The 22,801-nt window shown below is 33.1% G+C and overlaps 3 protein-coding genes across 5 annotated transcripts; all 3 read right to left on the bottom strand.

Moving 5' to 3' along the window:
• Positions 1-5,023: 5,023 nt before the first annotated feature.
• Positions 5,024-6,383, bottom strand: LOC124841064 (peroxidase 31-like). Its single transcript, XM_047317243.2, has one exon. It carries the CDS (start codon positions 6,251-6,253, stop codon positions 5,294-5,296), a length of 960 nt encoding a protein of 319 aa, XP_047173199.1. The 5' UTR covers positions 6,254-6,383; the 3' UTR covers positions 5,024-5,293.
• Positions 6,384-12,025: 5,642 nt separating this feature from the next.
• LOC124841065 (senescence-associated carboxylesterase 101-like) lies at positions 12,026-14,817 on the bottom strand. 2 transcript variants are annotated; one of them, XM_047317245.2, is made up of 4 exons: positions 14,574-14,817; positions 14,064-14,409; positions 13,344-13,877; positions 12,026-13,062 (listed from the first exon to the last, which is right to left on the bottom strand). In XM_047317245.2, the coding sequence occupies exons 1-4, from the start codon at positions 14,588-14,590 to the stop codon at positions 12,223-12,225; spliced, it is 1,737 nt and encodes a 578-aa protein (XP_047173201.1). In that variant the 5' UTR covers positions 14,591-14,817; the 3' UTR covers positions 12,026-12,222. The 2 variants fall into 2 exon arrangements, with proteins under 2 accessions (XP_047173201.1, XP_047173200.1); XM_047317244.2 differs by having other exon boundaries at positions 12,026-13,065; positions 14,574-14,815.
• Positions 14,818-16,803: 1,986 nt separating this feature from the next.
• On the bottom strand, positions 16,804-20,066 carry LOC124841061 (senescence-associated carboxylesterase 101-like). 2 transcript variants are annotated; one of them, XM_047317240.2, is made up of 4 exons: positions 19,898-20,066; positions 19,386-19,731; positions 18,160-18,693; positions 16,804-17,878 (listed from the first exon to the last, which is right to left on the bottom strand). In XM_047317240.2, the coding sequence occupies exons 1-4, from the start codon at positions 19,912-19,914 to the stop codon at positions 17,066-17,068; spliced, it is 1,710 nt and encodes a 569-aa protein (XP_047173196.1). In that variant the 5' UTR covers positions 19,915-20,066; the 3' UTR covers positions 16,804-17,065. The 2 variants fall into 2 exon arrangements, with proteins under 2 accessions (XP_047173196.1, XP_047173194.1); XM_047317238.2 differs by having other exon boundaries at positions 16,804-17,881; positions 19,898-20,065.
• Positions 20,067-22,801: the final 2,735 nt, after the last annotated feature.

Genomic DNA, 22,801 nt, shown 5'->3' with positions numbered 1-22,801 from the left:
TTCACATGCAACAATGTACTCTGCCTCACATGAAGACAAAGCTACAACTGGTTCCTTCGTAGAGCTCCAAGAAATTGGAGCTCCAGAAAAAATACGTATCCAGCTGTACTCTTCCTATCACCCTTGTCTCCACACAATCTGAGTCTGAGTAAGCCATGACTCGCACTTCTCCCCTTGATCCACCTCTAGGCAACAAAGTTCCATACTTGATGGTACCTTTTAGATACCTCAAGATTCTTTTGATAGCATTCAAATGAGAGGTTCTGGGATTCTGCATGAATCTGCTGACTAAACCCACACTATAGCTGATATCAGGTCTTGTATTACACAAGTACCTTAAGCTTCCCACCATTCTTCTATACTCAGTAGGATCAACAGCTTCCTCCTCAGGATCTTTCTCAAGTTTTATACCAACTTCTACTGGAGTATTAGAAGAATTGCAATGAAGCATGTTAAATTTGTTTAACATGTCCAATGCATATTTGGACTGATGTACCAACATTCCCTCATCAGTCTTGGTGAATTCAATCCCAAGAAAGTAACTAAGCTGACCCAGATCACTCATTTCAAACTCCTGTAGCATCTGGACTTTGAACTCAGCAATTCTCTCAACACTACTTCCTGTAACTAGTAGATCATCCACATATAGGCATACTATCAACTTTTCTTCTCTCCCATTCTGCTGATAACACTGAACATATACTCCATGCTCAGAACTACACTTCTCAAACCCAATGCTCCTCATAAAACCATCTATCCTTTTATTCCAGGCCCTTGGAGCCTGTTTGAGTCCATAGAGAGCCTTTTTCAACCTGTGCACCTTGTCAGGACGTCTCTTGACTTCAAAACCTTGAGGTTGGACAACATAAACTTCCTCTTCTAGATCTCCATTTAGAAAAGCAGACTTTACATCTAATTGATGTAAAACCCAGTTGTTCTGCACAACAACTGAGACAACCAGCCTCACTGTCTCCATTCTGGCCACAAGTGCAAACACCTCTCCATAATCAATTCCAGCCTGCTGCAAAAACCCTTTGGCCACCAATCTGGCCTTGTATCTAATCACTACACCTTGTGGATTTATTTTAGACTTGTAAATCCATTTCAGTGCTATGGGTTTCTTGTTAGGAGGCAATTCTGTCAATTCCCAGGTCTGGTTCTTCTCAATTGAACCAATTTTTTCCTTCATAGCCTTGTACCACCTCTCATCCTTCACTGCCTGCTCAAAATCAACTGGTTCAGCTTCAGCTATCTAAGCAAAATGAACAAAATTTCCTTCAGATGAGATAGTTGTATCATAAGCCAGTTCATAGTCTCTCAAATATGTTGGTATCTGGGTGACTCTAGAAGATCTCCTAACATTCTCCTCCCTCTTGCATGTCTCTGAATCTGCTGCAGGTTCAGTTTCCAACTCAATGGCTGGTCCTCCTTTCTCTCCTGACTCCCATTGCCACTCTCCAGCTTCATCAATCTTCACATCTCTGCTGATTAAAGCTGCACCTATTACAGGGTCATACAATTTGTACCCACCTGTAACATGGTAACCTATTAGGATCAATGGAACTCCCCTGTCATCCAACTTCTTTCTCAGCTGTTCTGGAACATGTTTGTAACATAGAGAACCAAAAATCTTCATATGCTTAACATCTGGCTTTACTCCAGTCCAAGCTTCCTCTGGTGTGACACCATTTAGTCTCTTTGTTGGAGATAAATTAACACATAAACAGCTGTCACCACAGCTTCACCCCATAGGAAATTTGGTAGACTCTTGCTCTTCAACATACACCTGACCATGTTTAGAACAATTCTGTTTTTCCTCTCTGCTGCCCCATTATGTTGAGGGGTGTAGGGAGGAGTAACTTCATGAATAATTCCCTCCCTTTCACAGTATTCTCTGAAATCAATGGAGATATACTCTCCTCCTCCATCTGTTCTCAAAACTTTCACCTTCTTCTCACTGTTTTTCAACCATATTTTTAAACTTCTGGAATTGTTGCAGTACCTCTCTTTTCCTCTTCAATAGGTAGACCCAACCCTTTCTGGTCCAATCATCTATGAACAATAGAAAATACCTGCGGCCTCCAGGTGTTTCTACCTGCATAGGACCACACACATCTGAATATACCACTCCCAGCTTCTCTGCAGATTTCTGGGGTAAATACCTCTGAAAGCTGCCACGAGTCTGCTTGCATTGAACACATTCTTTGCAAACAGTCCCTGGAATATCTACCTTTGGTAAGCCAATCACCATTTTCTTCTGACTTAGCATTGATAGATCCTGGAAATTCAAATGCCCATACCTGAGATGCCACAACCATTCTTCTTCACTCTTAGTTGCAGTAAAATAGTGATGATTTATTACCTCCATCACAACCTTGAATGTTCTATTTTGTGACAGTTGTGCCTGCACAACAACCTTCCCATTCTGATTGAAGATGCTGAGGCAATTGTCCTCCATTTTCATCTTGTATTTTTTCTGTAAAAGTTGTCCAAGACTAAGCAAATTAGTCTTCAACCCAGGTACATACAGTACCTCTTCTATGATGACTTCTCTGCCATCTACACCTCTTAAAACCACTCTGCCTAAACCCTCTGCCTCCAAACTGCTATTATAAGCAAACCTGGTTTTTCCATTCTCCACTCCCTGCATTCTCACAAACCAATCCTTTCTCCCTGTCATGTGAGTGGAACATCTAGAATCAAGGTACCAAACAGTGTTTTCTGATTGTTTTTCATCAACATGTGCCATTAGAATCACTGCTTTAGAATCAGACTCTTCCTCCTGGGCCAGATTAGCCCTCTTATTTGGTTTATTTTTAGCCCCTTCACCTTTCCAGCACTCCTTTGCATAATGACCCAGTTTCTGGCAATTATAACATTTCACCTTTCTCTTATCAAACTTCCATTCTCCATCAGCATTCTTTGATTTCTTTTCTTTTCTAGATTCAGTGGACTCTTCTCCTTGCTGGTCCAGAAAATATTTTCCTTTCTTGCCTCCTTTTTCTCCCTTCTTGAAACCCTTTTTCCCTTTCCACTGAGTTCTGGTCTGCAGGGCCTGTTCCTGATACTGTATGCTTTCATTGAGGCGTAACTCATGAGCTTCCAATGAATGCAGCAACTCTTCACTGTCAATATCCTCCTTTCTTCGATTTTCTTCAATGGCAGCCACCACATAGTCAAATATGGGGGTTAGGGTCCTCAGAATTTTGTCCACAATATATTCATCTGTCATCTTGTCACCACAAGCCCTCATTTTGTTTACTAACTCCTGCATTTTATCAAAATACTCAGCCACGGTCTCACCCTCCTCCATTATCAGAGTTTCAAACTGCCTCCTTAGAGCTTGTAGTTTCACCTTTGCATTTCTATCTCCATCATCGTAGGTTTTCACCAAGATGCCCCAAATCTCCTTTGCAGTAGCTGCACTAGAAATTTTGTTGAAAATCTTTTGACTTACACACTGATACATTAAGAATCTGGCTTTACTATCCAGTTTCTCTAGTAATTTGTGTTCTTTCTTCTTTTCTTGGGTTGCATTTTCACTCAACACAGACACTCCCTCTTCAATGACTTCCAACACATCTTGAAAACCAAACACAACCCACATCTTGATCCGCCAGTCAGCAAATTACTTGCCATCAAACATAGGTAGTGTTCCATGAACTCCTCCAACTCCGACCATCCTTTCTTGCAACTATCTTCCTGAATCTTTGATCTACACGTAGTCAAAGAACCCTTCTTTTTTACTTCTAGGTACACACACCTCTAGCTATCAACACAACACCTACTTCATACACCCACCAGAACAACAGCCTAAGCTCTTGATACCATAATAGAAAGTAAAGACAGGGGCAGAACCGTAAAACCCCCTTCTAGGATATTTCTAATGTGAAAAGAGAAAAAACATGTGACCCAGAGAGAGAAGATCAGTCAGATGAGAGAGTTCGAGAATCTTAAAGAGAGATTGAGGGCAGAGGCTCTGCTAGGGTTCCACCTCCGATCACCAGACACACACACTGTTCACCGGGAGATCAACACACACTTATGGAGCAGGAGAAATGCACACAGAAATATGACAGTATAAACTTCAGTAAATTGTTTTTATTCAATTGTAAAAGTAGAGATTACAAGCTTTTATACAATGTCTAAAATCTAACTATCTAAGAAACTTTTTTTTTGTTTAATCTTTTTAACATTTTCAACTCCATCTCATAGTATGTCTGAAACCTCTATAACCACACTCCTATCTACTTATAATCGAACTCCAACTTCATATGTATAACGACTTTAATTTAAAATAAATAAAAAAATAAAAAACATCAAATCTCATACAATTTCAATTATGTAAGAACAAAAATGTTTTGAATTGAAGTCTCAATGATGACGACTTTAATTAAAAGAAAATAGAAATCGTCAAATCTCGTACTACTTCAATTATATAAAGAAAAAAAGTTTTAAATTGAAGTCTTTATGATTACTTCATATTAAAAATAGATCATATACATGATTTTGGTATAAAATAAGATTTCCATAAGATAAAATATATCGTGATAACTATTACCATTTCACACTCCATCTTTCATCACTTAAAAGAATGTTTGATAGAAGAATAATTTATAATTATATTATTCATAGCCAATAAGATAACACGAATATGAATAGTTGTAAATTCATCTTTTATTAACAACACCTTAATAATTTTTTAAATATATTATTTATAGCCAAACATATAACATGAGTGGTTATAAATTGATTATATGTTCGATATTATTATTAATAAAAAAATTATTGCTAACTGTTTCATCTCTTAAACCCTTAACGCAAAAAGATTAAATTACTCACCAGACAGTCGCAGAGGCAACATTATTTACCCCACAATTTGGTTGAACAATGATTATGATTCTATTCCATGTTCATCTAACTCAATTACAAAAATCATTCCTCTTTGAGATGAAGATTAAAAATTTATTTAACCTAGAATCCATATTAAATCACTCCACACCAATCTCAAATCTACATCATGTCTGATAAAACAGATCAAAATAAGAAACTTTATTAATTAAATCTTATAATATTACATTCAAAAACCATAACTCAGATTCATCTATCCAAGATGAACAACAATTGCTCCATTCCCCCATTTCCCCACCTCACACAACCCAAATCTATGTATGTATAATCAACCTCAAAAACATCAAATTCATGCACAACAGAGGTTTCATTAGCGTTCTCATCTTAAATCAAAAGATCTTATCTCATCAAATCATCAACAGCTTCCAGAAAGAAGAAAGAATCAATTAATCTGATCACACCTGCGTCGGATCTCCCCCTTTCTCCCCGTCTGCACATTGAGCAGACTCAGCTTCTGCATCGCCGAGGCAAAAACCCTAAAGAACCTAGCTTGATCCTTGGCGAAGCCCTCCACAAATGGTCTCGTAACAGGGTCACTGTACAAGCCGTGATCGGATTTCAGCACGCCCAAACCCTTAGGAAGGTTCTGGAAGTACACATTGTCGAACTTGTTGGGAGTCATGATGTCATTGAAGACGGAAAGGGTAGGGTTGGTTCTGTAATCGGCGCAAGCTTTGGATAAAGCTTCAGAAAAACGAGGGTTGTAGGAAGAAGAGGAGTTCGAGAGGTTGGTGACGAATTCGGAGCAGTGGGAGAATCCCACGGTGTGAGCCCCACTCAGAGCGACGAACTCCTCCACGGAGAACCCGCGCCGGGTGAAGATTTCCGTGATTTGGGACATGGGCATGGATGGAGTGGGGAGGTGGTTGGGGACGGAGGCGGCGGAGGAGAAGCGGCCGTCACGACGCCCGAGGAAAACGGGGTAGAAGGGGCCGCCGAGCATGGTCAGGAGGTCGCGGGTGGCGGCGGAGAGGATGTCGGCGCAGGAGACGGTATTGGGGCAGGCGAGTTCGAGGGCGGTCTTGGCGCGGACGACGAGGTCGAAGGCGTCGCCGGGGAGGGAGAGGTTGATGTCGGCGTCGCGCTCCGCCTTGTTGAACGCCGTGGAGGAGAGGAGGATGGAGGCGTCGCAGCCATTTGGGATGAGGCAGTCGTGGAGGAAGAGGCGGATTGTGGCGGGCGCCGTCGTGGGACTCGCGATCTGCTTGGCCGTCACCGTGTCGCGGATGATCTGCGCGAACTGCGGACACGTGTCCTTGTAGAAGTCCAACGTTAGACGCGCGTTAACGCAGAAACAAAAGAACGATAATAATGTGAGAAACGTAAGAGAAAACGAAGACATTGTAGAAACTGAGAAACCAAAACAACACACAGAGAGAGTGAAGTAAAGTGATGAGTTGAAGGGGTTTTGTTGGAAGTGACGAAGAGTGAGAAACACGCGAGAGTGTGAGAGTGGGAGTATGGTCACGGGATGTGTGCGGTGGGACACTGTGGGCTGGCATCTTGCTAGAAATAGATTGGCGACATCAACGGCTACTGTTTTTTAGTTGGCAATTGAAATTCAAGTAATAATAATGATGATAATAATAATAGATACTTTTTTTTTAGAAAAAGTTAAATTAAAAAGTAAGTGAGAAATTTATTATTGATGTTTAGTAAGTGTTATTTACATTAGCGCGTTCTTAGATATAGTGGTGGATATTGCTGTTTTTAAAGCGTAATTGAGTGATTAGGTTATTAATTTCTTATGGGAAATCCAAACACATACTTAATTAATTAAAATATTATTAATTAGCTTCTTTCAATATTTAGTATAGTTTTACTAAAGAAGTTAGTTTTTTAATTATATTTCTTTTAAATTTTCAAGTGGTAATATATTGGTAACTTTTTATTAAATGTAAGGATACTGTAGAGAAAAAAGTTATAAATAACTATTATTTAGGAATAAAATAAAATAAAACTAAAAGGAATATTACTCTCTTTAATTCTATTTTATAAGATCTGCCTATGTAATTAATGTTTTGAGTTAAAAAAAAATGAAAACATCTAATAAAACATGAAAATTTAAGTAATATTTAAATCCATTTAGATTAAGGGAGTGGTGATGGATATGAGTTAATAAAACATCGAAATCATTCGTTGATTTCACTTTCGAAGCTATCACTTACAAAGTCAAAACAGGTTTAGTTTAAATTTTGAAACAATTGTTGGAGGTAGTTTGTTGATAGCCATGAAAGAGACAAGTTGAACCAATTATACAATTTTGTGAGCTTTAGAATTTTTTTTATTCTTTGTTAATTTTTGGAGCACCTAAATAAAAAGAAAGGTTAATGTTCAAACTATCTTGATATTCTCATGGTTTTTGAGAGTTTTGCAGCAAAAATGATAAGAATTTTTAATTAATAAATTTTTTTATCGAGATATTAAACGTAAATTTTTGAAGATTGAAACATTACAGAGATTTATATGTAAAAGACCATTGGACATTAATCAGTAAAAAATTTGAATTTTTTTAATGAAAAAAATATGTATGAATATAAGAGTAAATATTCCCTAAAAAATATCAAATATATTTATAAAATCCATCTTAAGACTAATAATATGATATTAATATTAATAAATTAAGACTAATAACATGATATTAATATTAATAAAATAATAATTTCTCTTAAATAAATAATAATAATATGATACCTTACGTAATAATAATATTATAATGTACTTAAATTGATGAGATTTGTTTTGATTATTATATATGTAAATATTTGCTTTAATAAACATATTTCATACTGTTCCAAAACGATAATAATTGTTGTATTTTTAATTCATCTATTGATATAATACCATAGCACGATATCATGTTAATCAATTTCAACAAATTCAACGAAAACATTTAAATTTTCACGAGACAGACAAAATGATTTTTCATCTCTGTTGATAAGGAACGATGGGAAAAAAAACACAACATTAAAAAAAAAAACAAGTTACCCCTTATGAATTATATATGCTTAAGGTGTGTTTGATGCATTGTTCAAAATACATATTATGTTTTTGTGAGGCTGAACATGTTTATTTATAAGCATAATGATACTTTGACAACATTTTTTTGACAATGTTTTAACATTATTACCGTGTTATTCTGTGATTGGTCCATATTAGTGTTTATGATTATTATTATTAATTGTAGAGTAATTTTGGACCAATCATAAAATAATACGTAAATAATATTAAAATATTGTAAAAAAATGTTGTTAAAGTATCAATATTCTATTTATAAATACAAAAAGGAAGGATAAAAATGAGGTTACAATCACCAAATAAGAATCTGGTTCTATATAAGGTTTTACATATACATATATTTTCACATTAAGATATGAAGATATTGTTCGTTTTCAATTAAATCTTTATAAATTTGTTTTTGATATTATTCTTATCTTATAAAAATTTCTATCTCTGATTTATTTTACGTGGGACTTTATTTATATTTAACGTGCATTAACATGCATGACATTTCCCTATGGCACATTTGAAACCATGCTTCATAACATGAGAACATAAAACCTGTTTCGGTGTACATTTTCCTGTGTGTCTTTGTTGCTCTTGACTGTCTGGGTTGCTTGCTGGTTGTCTGGGACGCGTGCTTTTCTCCAATCATTGTTATTCTTCATACTCGCCAAAGGAGGGGAGGTACCTACAAAGATACTCCGACGCTCAAGTCAGATGTGAGTTATGGAACTGAAGCTCTCAAGAGAATGATTACGATACTGCTCTGAAATATTATTCAGGATCTCTAGAGCATAAAGAGAACGTACCTGGACTTTTGTCCTGTCACTGTATTTATAAGCAAAATAAAAATAACCACCTTACCTAAAAATGTGGTGAGTGGCTTTGATAAATATCTTAACTGTCTAAAATATCTAAGATATTTATGTTATTACATAAATATCTTTACTACATAACAAAACCCAATAATCTTTTAGCAACATAAGAACTTGTTAGAAAAGTTGCAAAATCTGCAATTGCAAGCACACAAAATCCAACATAAGTTACACTGAGAATCACCACTTCATGTTACTTTGCTTTATGAATTGTTTTCTCGTATACTGGGAAACTTGGTAGACATAGAATTGCTAGGTCCAAGGAAACACATGTACGAGACATTTATGTTTTGTTTTATGCAATTCTCGTCACCTTTTCTTTACATTTCTTTCTCCTTTTTAGTAATTTAGAAAGCTCTGAGCAAGTTCTTGAACGTTTCTAACAAGGCAAGACAAAAAGTACATAAACGCGTTACAAACAAACAATTCACACGTTGAAAATCTCAAATCAGCTTTTTATTTATTTGAATAATGTTTTTATATTCAGAATTTGAAAAGGAAAAAATATATTTATGGTTCTATATATTGAGTGCATATATGAAAAGTAAAATGATTGACTACATGGGTGAAAGGAAAAAAATGATACATGTAAAAAGAATGTAATGAAAAAGAAGAGAAAGAAGAAAAGAAAAATAAGAATGATATAAAATAAACTTAAATCTGATACGAGTGACAGTGTAAACTTTTCCTATGAATTTTTAATCTCAATTTCGTTCTTCTATTTCTTTTAAAGTTAAATAATTTTAATTCACCGTTAACATACTATTTAATTATTGATTGAAAATTACAATGTCGGTTAGAAAAATATGTATTAAAGCTTATTATTAAATCTTATTATTAGTATATTATGTGAATGAATAAAATTAGCATCAGATATATAGGAATTAAATGATATGTTAATGTTGAAAAGAAAAAAGTGTTTCTCAAATATTCTTTTAACTTTTAGAAATATTAGCAAGATATAATTAATGAACTTATGTCATAATTATTATAAAAAATTACCTTTCATCTTTATAATTTCCTAATGTAGTATTTACGTTTATTTAACAAAATTCTTTTGTAAACTTAAATATATTTTGTTTTTTTTAATCATTTTTTTACTATTTTTAACAATGTTTTTGACAACGACTTGTACTCTAAGTCCACATTATCTTCTTTCACTTGCTTTCAAATGAAATGAAACTGAACATCAATATATTTATTTCTCTTCTAATTAATTGGGTAATTATATGGTCAACTTGTTGTCAATTCGAATCATAGTCATTTTCTCTTCATCTTCAACTTGGTTAAAAGATTTCTAAGTCAAATTACATAACATACATCCCAAGATGCTACAACGTGACTTTGCATGTTGATAGTGTTACTATGGGTGGCTTTTTTCAAAAGTTAGGTGAATGTTATGTTTCCCATGAAGTATACATATCTGAATGTAATCTTCCTATCAATGTCTTAGTTGCTTGATTGACCTTCTTTCATTTGACCTCGTCCTTGGTCACACTAATTTTGTTGGTTGGATTGCTCGTTTCCTTTTTCATATCCTCCTCTATCTCTACCACCGACTTCTCCTTCTTCTTCTTTTTCTATTGTTTATATGCCTCAAGTGACCCAAAAAACTCTTTAACTGAGAGATTGACAAGTCCTTAAACTCCTCAATAACGTACATCATATTTTTAAATTTTTAAAGTCATGAGTTAACAACCTCAGGATTTTCTCCAATACTCGGTTAGCGAACAATGTTTATCCATTCATTCCAAGCATATTCACCACGATCTCTACTTGAGATATGTATTCGACTACTCCTTCAGCCTCTTTCATTCTCATGCTTTCAAGTTCGCGTATAAGAGTTTGAAGTTTGATCTACTTTACACGATTATCCCTTTATATGTCTTTTCTAATATGTCTCACGCTTCTTTTGAAGATGTAGTATTTGCTATCTTCTTAAAGCCTTACTTATCCACAATTCGGTATAGCACGTACAAAACTAATTTATCCTTCACTCGCGATGCTCTAACACAACAAGTTAGGCATTCAACTATCCTTTTATGCTTGTTGGTTCTTGATGGCCATTTTCAACTACTTTCCATACTTTTTGGGAATCAAGAAGAGTCTTCATCTATAGACTAGTTGTCATAATTGACAACTTTTGTTAACTTAGACACAAACATACTGTTTGCAAAGTTATCATCTTATTCAAACTCTCTAAATTTTACGCTTGCTTAAACACTCAAGCTCTCTAACACTAACGTCAATTTGTTGACAAGTTTTTCTTTTATATATATATATATATATATATATATATATATATATATATATATATATATATATATATATATATATATTCCCTAATGTTATTACTTGTGATAACAAGCCTTTAAGAATGCAACAATTATTTATAGACCCTTAAACTTGATCTTTCAACTTCTAGACTTAAACACAACTTCTAATTACTACCAAGACATAATTAATGAACTCATATCATAGTTATTACAAATAATCACTTTTTGTCTTTGCAATCTCTTAACACAATAATTATAACAAAACATTTAAGTTTACCCATAAGTTAACATTGAATCAAGATTATCTAATATTGGAAAATTGAAATGTAAAATCTGTAATAAAATTTTATGAAAACAAATTACAATTTGTGAAACTGTATACAACTAAAACGAATTTAGAAAAAAAAAAGATAAATATTTATTCCTACAAATCTTGGTTATGGTTAGATTTTATCTTTCACTAAACCAATGAAAAATAATAATTTATATGTGATTATTTTTAAGTAGTTATTATTAAAAAAAAAAAGTGTGTTATATCTGCACTTCTACAAGGAAATGTAACTAATTTTAATTAATACTTTTTTTTACACCATAGAGGAGGATGGCAAAAGTGGTTATGAATTGTTAAACTAATTTTACAATGCTATCTAAAATATTAGAAATGTCACTTTTAAATTGGAATTTAATCAAAATGCTGTCTAAGGACATTTTTTTTATGTTATGATCCAATCATAAACAATCCTTTTATATAATTATTCAAACACAAATTATATAATCACAAACTATGCTTTTGCATCAGTATTCAATCACAAATTATCTGTCATGTGTAATAAATTTGTTGCTGTCATAAACAGTTTTACACATCCATTACCCTAAATTTTATTAAACTCTTGCTGTAAAGTTTATATCTAGGATAATGATCACATTGACAAGCCTCAAAATTAACCTAATGATCTCATCTGCTGAAAAGTCCATCTTTCACATGCTTCCATTACACTCAAATTTTCAAGAACAATGACAGTGGAGTATACGAGTTTCCAATAGAACAAACACAGCACAAGGGATGGCAAAACCAGGATCCCTACCAAATCAACAAAGGAAATGTGGAATGATTAAATCATAATTTATTGTACAACCACACTTGCATTTACTGCACTTCAGGGGAAGGAATAGGCTCCCTCAGTATACTGATCAAAATGCTGACGATTGCTCATGAAGCTTGCTAGTCTATGATTATCTGCAGACTCTTTATACTTGTTCCACCAAGTCATGTAACTGCTTTCCTTCAAGAAAATCTCTGGTGACACTTCATACTTTTTGAGTGATTCATAAACATAGTTCTCAAAGTCAAGCAACTTCCCTTTTGCCTCTACATTCTCTTTCAAATCATCCAACTGTCCACACAAAAGGAGAGCCTCTTCAAGCTTTGCCCAAAAGCAAGAATCAAAGGTTAAAATCAATTCCACATTCTTTTTAGTTTTTCCCTTTGAATCACCTTTTTCTTTCTTATCTTCTTCCAGCCACTTCTCCAACACTACATAATGTCTAGACCTTCCTTTAGCCTCATAGTTACGAAGACCATTTGCATAGTATTCAGCAATGTATAGGGGCTCAACCATTCTCCTGTAGTTAGTTCCAGCAAAAAGCCAGCGAGTACGAAAGGCTGCAGCTTCTGTCTGAGGTTTCCTCTCTGCTTCTTCAACCATCTCACTCCAGTAGTTTCTGAGGCTTTTCTGCGGCAGAATAACATCTTGGGAAACTGTTGATGAGGTGTCCACTTTTGAGGTGTCCTTTTTGGTGTCCTTTTTGAAGCAGTCATAGTACCCAATTCCTTGACTTTTACAATACTTCTTGTACCATTCAAGATTTGCCATGTCTATCTTCTTCATATTCAATGTCTTGGATGGATCAAATTTCACCTTCTTCTGGGACATGAATTTCTCCAGTTCTTCCAACTTTGTTGCCAAAGCGTTTATATCAGTGTTTTGATGTTGTAGCTGCTGTAAAATCAAATTCAGATGATACGATGAAGATATATACTCATTAAATTCTAGTCTAGTTACACACAAGACTGATAAGATTTAGAGAGCATACATATGCAGAATCACAGATATTGTGTTCTGTAATCAAATTTGGAATTTCATGTCGGTAACATGTGTGATGAAGTATTTCATCAAATGTCATCACATATTATCAAGTTGAAACTCTTGAATCGATGAGAAAACGACACTTATAGCATTACTTATTTAAATGCTTAGAACTTAAAACATTCAGCTACCTGCATATCAGATGTCAATCCTAGTGCTGCACACAACTGCAAACGGATACTTGCATTCAGTGAAGTAGAATCTGTCAAGTACAGCCCCTGTGGGATCAAGTCCTTGCAAATTGCTTTACGATATAGATTTTCAACAAGTTTTCCATAATCTACGACCTCAAAACCTTGACTTTGATCATTGATTAAGCTCACAAGAAGCTCCAAAACAGACTCGGGGTTCCCAAAACAAGTAGCACCTGTATCAGAACAGAAGAGAAATGTACCAAAAGGCATGTAATCAGTTGGGTGGGGAATCAACTTCTTAGTAAGTGAGTTTTTGCAAGAGACAACATGTAAAAAGCAAGAACTCCACGTAGAACTTTGTGCTATGGCTTCCTGCAACTTTTTGTCACCAATAAGGGGAGAACCAAAGGTGATGCAGAGAAGACGTTTCTTTCCTGAACCAATGCTTTCTAAAAGCAACACTGTAAAGAGAGAAGCTATTGCTCCTCCAACACCATGTCCAGTAACAATCAGTGGATGGGAGCTATTAATCTGCATTAATATAACCATTGTTATAAGGGCTCACATAGGAAGAACAATAAATTCCCAGGAAATTAAAGAAACGAAGTGTGTTTGACTTCAACTTTCAAAATTTACTAAAATTTACTTAGTTTTCAAAAAAAGTAAATTTTTCAAATAGAAACCACAGAATAATGAAAGGGGAAGGAGGAGATGTACCTTGGACTTCAACTCATCAAGCTTCTCAAGATTGTCAATGAATAACGAAACAGCATACCAGTTAACAGAGAACTCTGGAATTTTCTTCGTACATAGAAACTCAAAGCGGTGGAAATTATTGTTCTCCTTGAGATAGGTAGAAGAAACCAAATTCTGTTGAAGATCAAAATCATTCTTCACGTCAAACACCAAAACCGTCAAATCCGACTCCTCACAAACTTTCCAGACCAATCCCTTCCTCACGTGGGGAACCACATCTTCATCACGTGACGAGATAACACCCCATGTTTTTCGGAGAAGACGAGAGCTTGTGACAAAGGGTGCTTGTACAATTCCACTGCTAAATCTGCAATCACAAGAAGTTCACAACAGAAAGTTAATCAGACACAAACAAACAAACATGTTGGTTACATAGGATCAATTCAAGTGTTTCAAGTTTATGACTTTTGAAACATAAAAACAAAACCCAACAAACAAATTGAGTGTAGGAAGTGTTAAGCTGTGACATACGATTGAGTAAGGCTCATGGTGGTTGTGTGAGTGAGAAAGTTGAAAGGAGGTATGAGAGGTGTAAAGAAGAGAAGAATTGTTTTGATATAAAATAGCAAAAGGAAGGAAGAAACTTGTAATGCAGTGAATTCTTGAGAATTTTATGATTTTAATAGATCAATGATATGAAGATGAAGTCAATAGTAAATCAAGTCAACACTCAGCATTTGCATTTTTTTCTGATAAATTGAGGAAACTTGCTACGTAAAGACATAGAAAGTGGAAGGAAAGTTTGGGTTATATATATAAACAGTATTTTATTTGGTGGAGGGTTATGGTTTATGCTTCCGCAATTGCTATCAAAACATTTTAGTTTATGTTTAATTAATTGACTTGTTCTAATATGATCTTTCGCTATTTTATGAGAAATCCTATTTGTGAAATTTTGGATTTTTTTAACTGATTATGACTTGCATTAGAAATCCAATTTTGATTCATCAGTTGAGTTGATTTAAATAAGAATAATGATATTTTTACTCTTCTTTTTTATAACATTTTAACTTCGTGTCAAACAAAGATTGGTCCATAAACATAAAAAATTAATTAAATGTAAAAATAAAATATTGTCAAATAAATTAATATAATAGAAATTAAATTATTTAAATATAAAAAATAAAACATGTCAGAATTAAAATTAATTATAGTATAATATATTATATACTTTTAAAATAATATTAAATTATTAATTATTTGATATTATATTATATTTTTAATTTTAATATGATTATTGTAAAAAATAATTTAATTTTTTTTATTAAGTAAAAGTTTAATTGATATTTTATAATTTTAACATCTAACAAAACTTTAATTTATCATTTAAAAAAGAGAGATCCGAAGTATAAAATTTGTAATTTTGTGTTCCATAGTTTAAGAGTAAAATAAATGAAAATATAAAAGTGGTCTCAATTAAAAATAAACACAACATAATAACAAGTATATAATTATCTAATAAATCATATATAGATTTAAATTTAAATTAAAAAATATTGGAATTAAATCTCATGTTCAAATAAAAAATATGTAAAACTTAAGAAAAAACAGAATTTAATAAAATATTGAATCATTAATATAATTAAATTATTAAATAAGAAACCTTTTGAAAGTAGTGTACTTTTTTTTACTCTTTCTCTTTCCTTCTTTATTCTTCCTACACCGCAACTCTGTTTTTCTTTTTCTCTTTGCAAAGCTGCAAAACGTAACAGCTCCGGCGCGTCCACGGCGTACCGACAACTAGGCCTAGAGAACTACGAATAGTGCAGAACTGATGTAGGTAGAACTACGAATAAAACTATTCGAAGAACTACAGAACTTTAGGGATTCTAATGAATGAATAGAATCCAAAAATATATTGATTTGAAAAATATCCGATTTCAGAATTAACAATAGAGATGAAAAGCTTTGTAGAAAATTGGATAGAAGACAGTAAATTGATGATAGAAACTTGAATTGAATAGTGCAGAAACAATGAAAGAAGTAGTATTGAAACACAATATAACTTGTATCGAAGCAAAATCTGAAACAGTAACTACAAGAACTCTGAAATCTGGAAAGTAAAACATCAAGAACTTGAACTGTGCAGAGAGAATTCTACAGCTATCTAAAACTGAAAACTAAAAATAAAACTATGTAATTGGAACCGTGTATCTATGAATTCTGAAGCAGGTATTATACAGGTTACTCAAAGGCAAATGCAGGTTACTCTACTCATCTTCACTGGCAGGTGCCAGTTACTTTGCTCACTGATTCAGCTTTTCAACCTTCAAAACTGCTAGTAGCAAGTTGCATTCTGGTTCAGCAGTGCATTCATACTTGAAGTAATGATTGCTACAAGCTAATGTGCGGAGTAATAATTTCCTCAACTGGAATGAACTTTGCAATGCATGCTTCATCACAGCACTGAAAACGAGCTCTCCAAATAGCACTCCTACAGTTCACTCCACAAGAACCTTAAAATTCACACTACACTGAAATTCCAAGCTGAAATGTTCACTCTTCACTTTCAAAACTGAATTTTTATTTTTCAGAAAGACTAAACACTTTCAAATCTACTTAATTCCACTCTATTAACACATTTTCAGAACATTAGCAATTTATTCAAGAAAATAAAAATCTGAACTAAAACCAGGAAATAAAAGCAAACTAAATCTCAATGAGACAAAATTAGCCTAAGAAAACTCTACAAAGCCGAGACTCATCAATTATCTCTTTATGATAGTGATTAGTAATATTGTAACTCCAAAGTAGGTTAGGGTGTTACAATGCTTCCATTGCATTCAAATTTTCCAGAACAATGAGAGTGAAAGCTTACAAGGGAAAGACAATTGCAAGAGTTTCCCATAAGACAGCACAAGGGATGGCAAAACCAAGATCCCTACCTAAATCAACAAAGGAAATGTAGAATGATCAAATCATAATTTATTGTAACCCCAACCACAGATTGCATTCACTGTACTTCAGGGGAAAAAATAATCTCCCTCAGTATACTGATCAAAATGCTGACGATTGCTCATGAAGCTTTCTAGTCTATGATTATCTGCAAACAGTTTATACTTATTCCACCAAGTCATGTAACTGCTCCCCTTCAAGAAAATCTCTGGTGACACTTCATACTTTTTGAGTGATTCATATACATAGTTCTCAAATTCAAGCAACTTCCCTTTTGCCTCTACATTCTCTTTCAAATTATCCAACGGTCCACACAAAAGGAGAGCCTCTTCAAGCTTTGCCCAAAAGCAAGAATCAAAGGTTAAAATCAATTCCACATTCTTTTTAGTTTTTCCCTTTGAATCACTTTTTTCTTTCTTATCTTCTTCCAGCCACTTCTCCAACACTACATAATGTCTAGACCTTCCTTTAGCCTCATAGTCCTTACGAAGACCATTTTCATAGTATTTAGCAATGTCTAGAGGCTCAACCATTCTCCTGTAGTTAGTTCCAGCAAAAAGCCAGCGAGTACGAAAAGCTGCTGCTTCTGTTTGAGGTTTCATCTCTGCCTCTTCAACCATGTCAATCCAGTAGTTTCTGAGGTTTTTCTGCCACTGAACAGCATCTTGGTCAATAGTTGAGACGCCCTTTTTGAAGCAGTCATAGTACCCACTACCTTGACTTTTACAATGCTTCTTGTACCATTCAAGTTTTGCCATGTCCATCTTCATGTTATTCAATTTCTTGGATGGATCAAATTTCATCTTCTGGAACATGAATTTATTCTCCAGTTTTTCCAACTTTGTTACCAAAGCATTTATATCAATGTTCTGGTGTTGTAGCTGCTGTAAAATCAAATTTAGATAAGATATTATGAAAAATTTACTCACCAAATTCTGGTTTAGTTACACACAAGACTAAATTGAGCATACATATGCAGAATCATAGACATTGTTCTCTAATCAATTCAAGTCCGTAATGAAATATTTCATTAAATGTCATCTTCATATATTTCAAGTTGAAAGTCTCAATTTGATAAGAAAACGGCTCTTATTGTATTGCTTATAAGTTCTGTTCTTACTTTAAATGCAAGCGGCTTACAACTTAAAAGATATTCAGCTACCTGCATATCTGATGTCAATCCTAGTGCTGCACACAACTGCAAACGGATACTTGCATTCAGTGAAGTACAATGTGTGAAGTTCATTCCCTTTAGGCTAAAGTCCTTGCAAATTGCTTTACGATTGAGATTTTTCACAAGTTTTCCATAATCTGCGACCTCAAAACCTTGACTTTGATCATTGATTGAGCTCACAAGAAGCTCCAAAACAGACTCCGGGTTCCCAAAACAAGTAGCACCTGTATCAGAACAAAAAAGAAATGTCCCAAAAGGCATGTAATCAACTGGTTGGGAATTCAACTTCTTTGGAAGTGAGTCATTGCAAGAGACAACATGTAGAAAGCAAGAACTCCATGTAGAACTTCGTGATATGGCTTCCTGCAACTTTTTGTCACCAATAAGGGGAGAACCAAAGGTGATGCAGAGAGGGCGTTTCTTTCCTGAGCCAATGCTTTCTAAAAGCAACACAGTAAAGAGAGAAGCTATAGCTCCTCCAACACCATGTCCAGTAACAATCAATGGATGGGAGCTATTAATCTGCATCAGTATTACCATAGTTACAAGGGCTCACATAGGAAGAACAATAAATTCTAAGGAAATTAAAGAAACAAAGTGTGTTTGATGTCAACTTTCAAAAATTATTTTTAGTTTTCAAAAAAAGTAATGAGAACAGAAATTCACACAAAAGTCCATGCCTCACTACGTACAGCACCACTCCTAATGACTCGCTCTTGAGCTTGGACCACAGATCAGAAGAATAGAATACAGTTCACCTTCAGCTTTTTGGTTTTTAACACACTTGTCCCAGAAACAAAATTTCAAAACTTCATACATTTTGGATGAAAAGTTGTTAATTGGGAAACCAGTTTTTAAAACCAAAAAGCAAGAAGAAAAACCCCTTAAACTCCAGACACCACTTGAACTATCTTACAACCATCAATTGTCAAATTTTGTAGTACTTACTTCAAAAGTTCATTGTACTAGTACATGATTAAGTAAAACTAAATTCATCTCTATTTACAGTGATCCTACCTGACTCATACAGAATTGTCTCAGGTGAAGGAGTTTACTCGTGATCTCTACCAAAATGCCTCTCTAGACTTGTAGCACAATTTTTTTCACGCAGGCAACACAAAAAATCTAATATCTTAATCAATCTATTCTGTTTCAGATTGCAGTTTTTCAAATAGAAACCAGAAATATAATGAAAGGGAAAGGAGGAGATGTACCTCGGACTTCAACTCATCAAGCTTCTCAAGATTGTCAATGAATAGCGAAACTGCAGACCCATTGACAGATAACTCTGGAATTTTCTTGGTACATAGAAACTCAAAGCGGTGGAAGTTATTCTTCTCCTTGAGAAAAGAAGAAGAAACCAATTTCTGCTGAGGATCAAAATCATTCTTGACCTCAAACACCACAATCGTCAATTCCGATTCCTTCCAAACTTTCCAGACCAATCCCCTCCCCACGTGGGGAACCACATCTTCATCACGTGACGAGATAACACCCCATGTTTTTAGGAGAAGATGAGAGCTTGTGACAAAGGGTGCTTGCACAATTCCACTGCTAAATCTGCAATCACAAGAAGTTCACAACACAAAGTTAATCAGACACAAACAAACAAACAAACAAACATGTTGGTTACATAGGATCAATTCAAGTGTTTCAAGTTTATGACTTTTGAAACACAAAAACAAAACCCAACAAACAAATTGAGTGTAGAAAGTGTTAAACATACGATTGAGTAAGACTCATGGTGGTTGTGTGAGTGAGAGAGTTGAAAGGAGGTATGAGAGGTGTAAAGAAGAGAAGAATTGAGTTAAAGATGAATGAAAATTGTGAAATTTAAAACAAGGGAAGAGTGGAAACTGTGTGGAAGATCCATTGGCTTGCAAAAAACTAGAATTTAGCAGGTCAACGAAGCGCGTAACATTACCTTATACAACAATTATGTCTGAGAAAGATGTTCTCGGATATGTCGTGTGTTCACATTCGATTTTAACCTTTTCTTAACAAATTTGATATTAAAATGAAATCCCATTTTTTTTATAGTGAAGTTGAATTCAATAGTTGAATACTTGTTACTATCAGTTTAGATAGTTTGAAAATACAATTCAACACACTATAAAGAGAAAGGAGAAATTATATGTTTTTGATTGAGACTGTAATTATGCAATGCTTTAAGATTTGGTAATGATTACTTTTAATACAGTCTTTAAAATATTATTTATTAATTATCAGATTAAACTTAATTATAGATTATAAAGTTTTATCAGTTTCATTTCTTATTTAATGAATCTCTCTTCAATTTATAACTTTTAATAAATTGTAGTTTTAAATATGTTTTTATTCTTTTTTTGTTTTTTTTCTCTAATAAAAAGAACAGTTGTTTATTAAATTTTTATTTTAGATTCCGACGAGTTATTTAAATCACTGGTTTTACTGTTTAAAATATTGCCTAAACAAATTTAAGAAGCAAAAAAACAAAATAATAGGATGAAAAGAATTTGATATATATACATTAGGAATAAAAACTAAAAATCAGAAATTTGATAAGAATAAAAAACATATTTAATTATAAATTTTAATTAATAATGTGTGTCTGTGTGTAATACAAAAAATGAAAAGTACTATAAAGTAGAGTCTAAGCATCAGCAAAATTATCAGTAAAATAAATGAAAAGAATTTTAGCTAGTTGCAAAATGCACTTTTTCACATATAATGTGATAATCAATTTTGATACGCTTAGTATATTCATGAAAAAATCGGATTAACAGAGTTTATATATTGTAAAAAAATAATAAAAGAGCAATATGATTGTAATTAACATGAAAATCACAAAGTAGATGACTCATTCAAGTTTACATGTTGCGTTAACTAAAGTTCAATATTCATCTTTTGAAGAATATGAGACATTATTATTTTTTTTTCTTGGATTTTATAAAATTAAAGATAAAATAAAATAAATCCAACAACAAGTAATAGATATTTAGAATTTAAGGTTTAAGGTTAGTTAATCCAATCATATTCGTTAAAAGTCTTCAATAGTGTTAATTAAATAAAAAACAAATTAGAACATTTTATGTGCAGAAATCAATTTAAACACAAATTGATTTAAAATGTTGAACAACTAATGTTAGGTCTGAGTCTTGAGTATTACCTTCTCTTCTTATATGGAAAAAAAAATTAGAAGTTGATTTTCTTAATATGATGAAGAGAGGCTCTAAGAGAAAAATAGAAAAAAATAATAGTCATAATTCATTTAGAACACCAACATATTGAGAAAGAGGAGAGAAAAAATTATTTATGTTTTTTCATTAATATGCGATTGTAAAATCGAAATTGATTTGTTCGTTGTTGAATCGGGTTACAAATTTGATATTAGGTTTAAGACATCCTTTTCTTCATTCTGATCTATTGGTTCATTGATACGAAATATGTGTAGGAGATATTTAGATCACACTACAACTATCTATTTAGTTTTTTTTTATCTTCTTTGTTCTCTATTTGCAAGTTTTGTTGCTTTGTTATTTAAGTGGGTGTTAGCACTATTTTGTGTAGTTGTGTAACTCTTTTTTGTACTATTTGTTAATCATAATAGAGTTATTTCTTTGATTTGGATGACTTGTGGCTTTTACCATTTGTTTTGTCGAGTTGTTCACAGTAAAAATCTTGATGTCTTTGTTTATAATTTTGGTGATTTATTATTGTTGTTCATTGGTAATTGCTCCTTATAGATTCTTACAAGTTAGGGAGAATTATATATATTGCATTCTCTAGTATTTTTGCTTTTGTTGTTGTTTTTCCATTAGAGTGGTATCATAGCCGATAGTCAATCTTGGTGACCAATTCATACAAGTATAGTAAATGAAAAAGTTGAACATCATATAAAATAGAAGGTCCATAAACGCATTGTCTTTAAGATTTTGGATTAGAGATGATGTCAATTCCTTATGTAGGTTGAGCTTAAGTCTCATTGTTGTTGTGTCTCCCATTTAATTCTCCCTTCGACATACCCATTAAATTGAAAATTCAAGTATGAATTTAAGTTCACATTAAATAAAAATGATAAAATTGAACATCGTTATCTTAAAGTTTTAAGTTGAAGATAGTGTAAATTGCTTATAATCTTCCAACAAGTTTCAAAAAACTAAAGCATCAATGTCATTAATTTTGAAAATATGATATAATATTCTTATTTTGAGCAAGTTTATATATATATATATATATATATATATATATATATATATATTATCATTAACATAGATAATTAAAGTTGTGAAAGAATTATAAAAAAAAGAATATTCTAAAACATATAAGTGTCATTGTTTTACTTTAATCCATATAAGAATCTCTAGAGTTTACTAACTTTAACAAGTTTGGATGGATTTGTACCACAAGTAATGGCATATAAATATTGTCTTTAAGATCATTATGAAAACATTATTAAGATTAAGTTGTTCAATTATAAATTGTTAATAAGATTATCAATCATAAGATTAAGTTGTCCATTTTATTGCTTTGTGAATATGAATGATGTTGAAATTTTTTAACAACATTCCCTACATCTACCATATTATTAATAACCTTTTCTTGAGCTTTATAAAGCCTATAAGAAAGAGGTAAGCTTGTTTTTTTATAG

This window comes from Vigna umbellata, chromosome 4 (assembly GCF_029865625.1).
Source record: "Vigna umbellata cultivar VRB3 chromosome 4, Vumbellata_1.0, whole genome shotgun sequence".
NCBI classification, from domain to species: Eukaryota; Viridiplantae; Streptophyta; class Magnoliopsida; order Fabales; family Fabaceae; genus Vigna; species Vigna umbellata.
The sequence above is the reverse complement of the archived record's forward strand: the minus strand, read 5'-3'. Positions and strand labels throughout refer to the sequence as shown.

What these genes read in the sequence shown, in the direction of transcription:
- LOC124841061 (XM_047317238.2), bottom strand. An exon ending in TTGATGAGTTGAAGTCCGAG is followed by an intron (nt 18,694 to 19,385) that starts GTACATCTCCTC and finishes ATACTGATGCAG; the next exon opens with ATTAATAGCTCCCATCCATT. An exon ending in GATTGACATCAGATATGCAG is followed by an intron (nt 17,882 to 18,159) that starts GTAGCTGAATAT and finishes TTGATTTTACAG; the next exon opens with CAGCTACAACACCAGAACAT.
- LOC124841065 (XM_047317244.2), bottom strand. An exon ending in TTGATGAGTTGAAGTCCAAG is followed by an intron (nt 13,878 to 14,063) that starts GTACATCTCCTC and finishes ATATTAATGCAG; the next exon opens with ATTAATAGCTCCCATCCACT. An exon ending in GATTGACATCTGATATGCAG is followed by an intron (nt 13,066 to 13,343) that starts GTAGCTGAATGT and finishes TTGATTTTACAG; the next exon opens with CAGCTACAACATCAAAACAC.
- LOC124841064 (XM_047317243.2), bottom strand. Translation starts at nt 6,253, where the DNA reads ATGTCTTCGTTTTCTCTTACGTTTCTCACATTATTATCGTTCTTTTGT.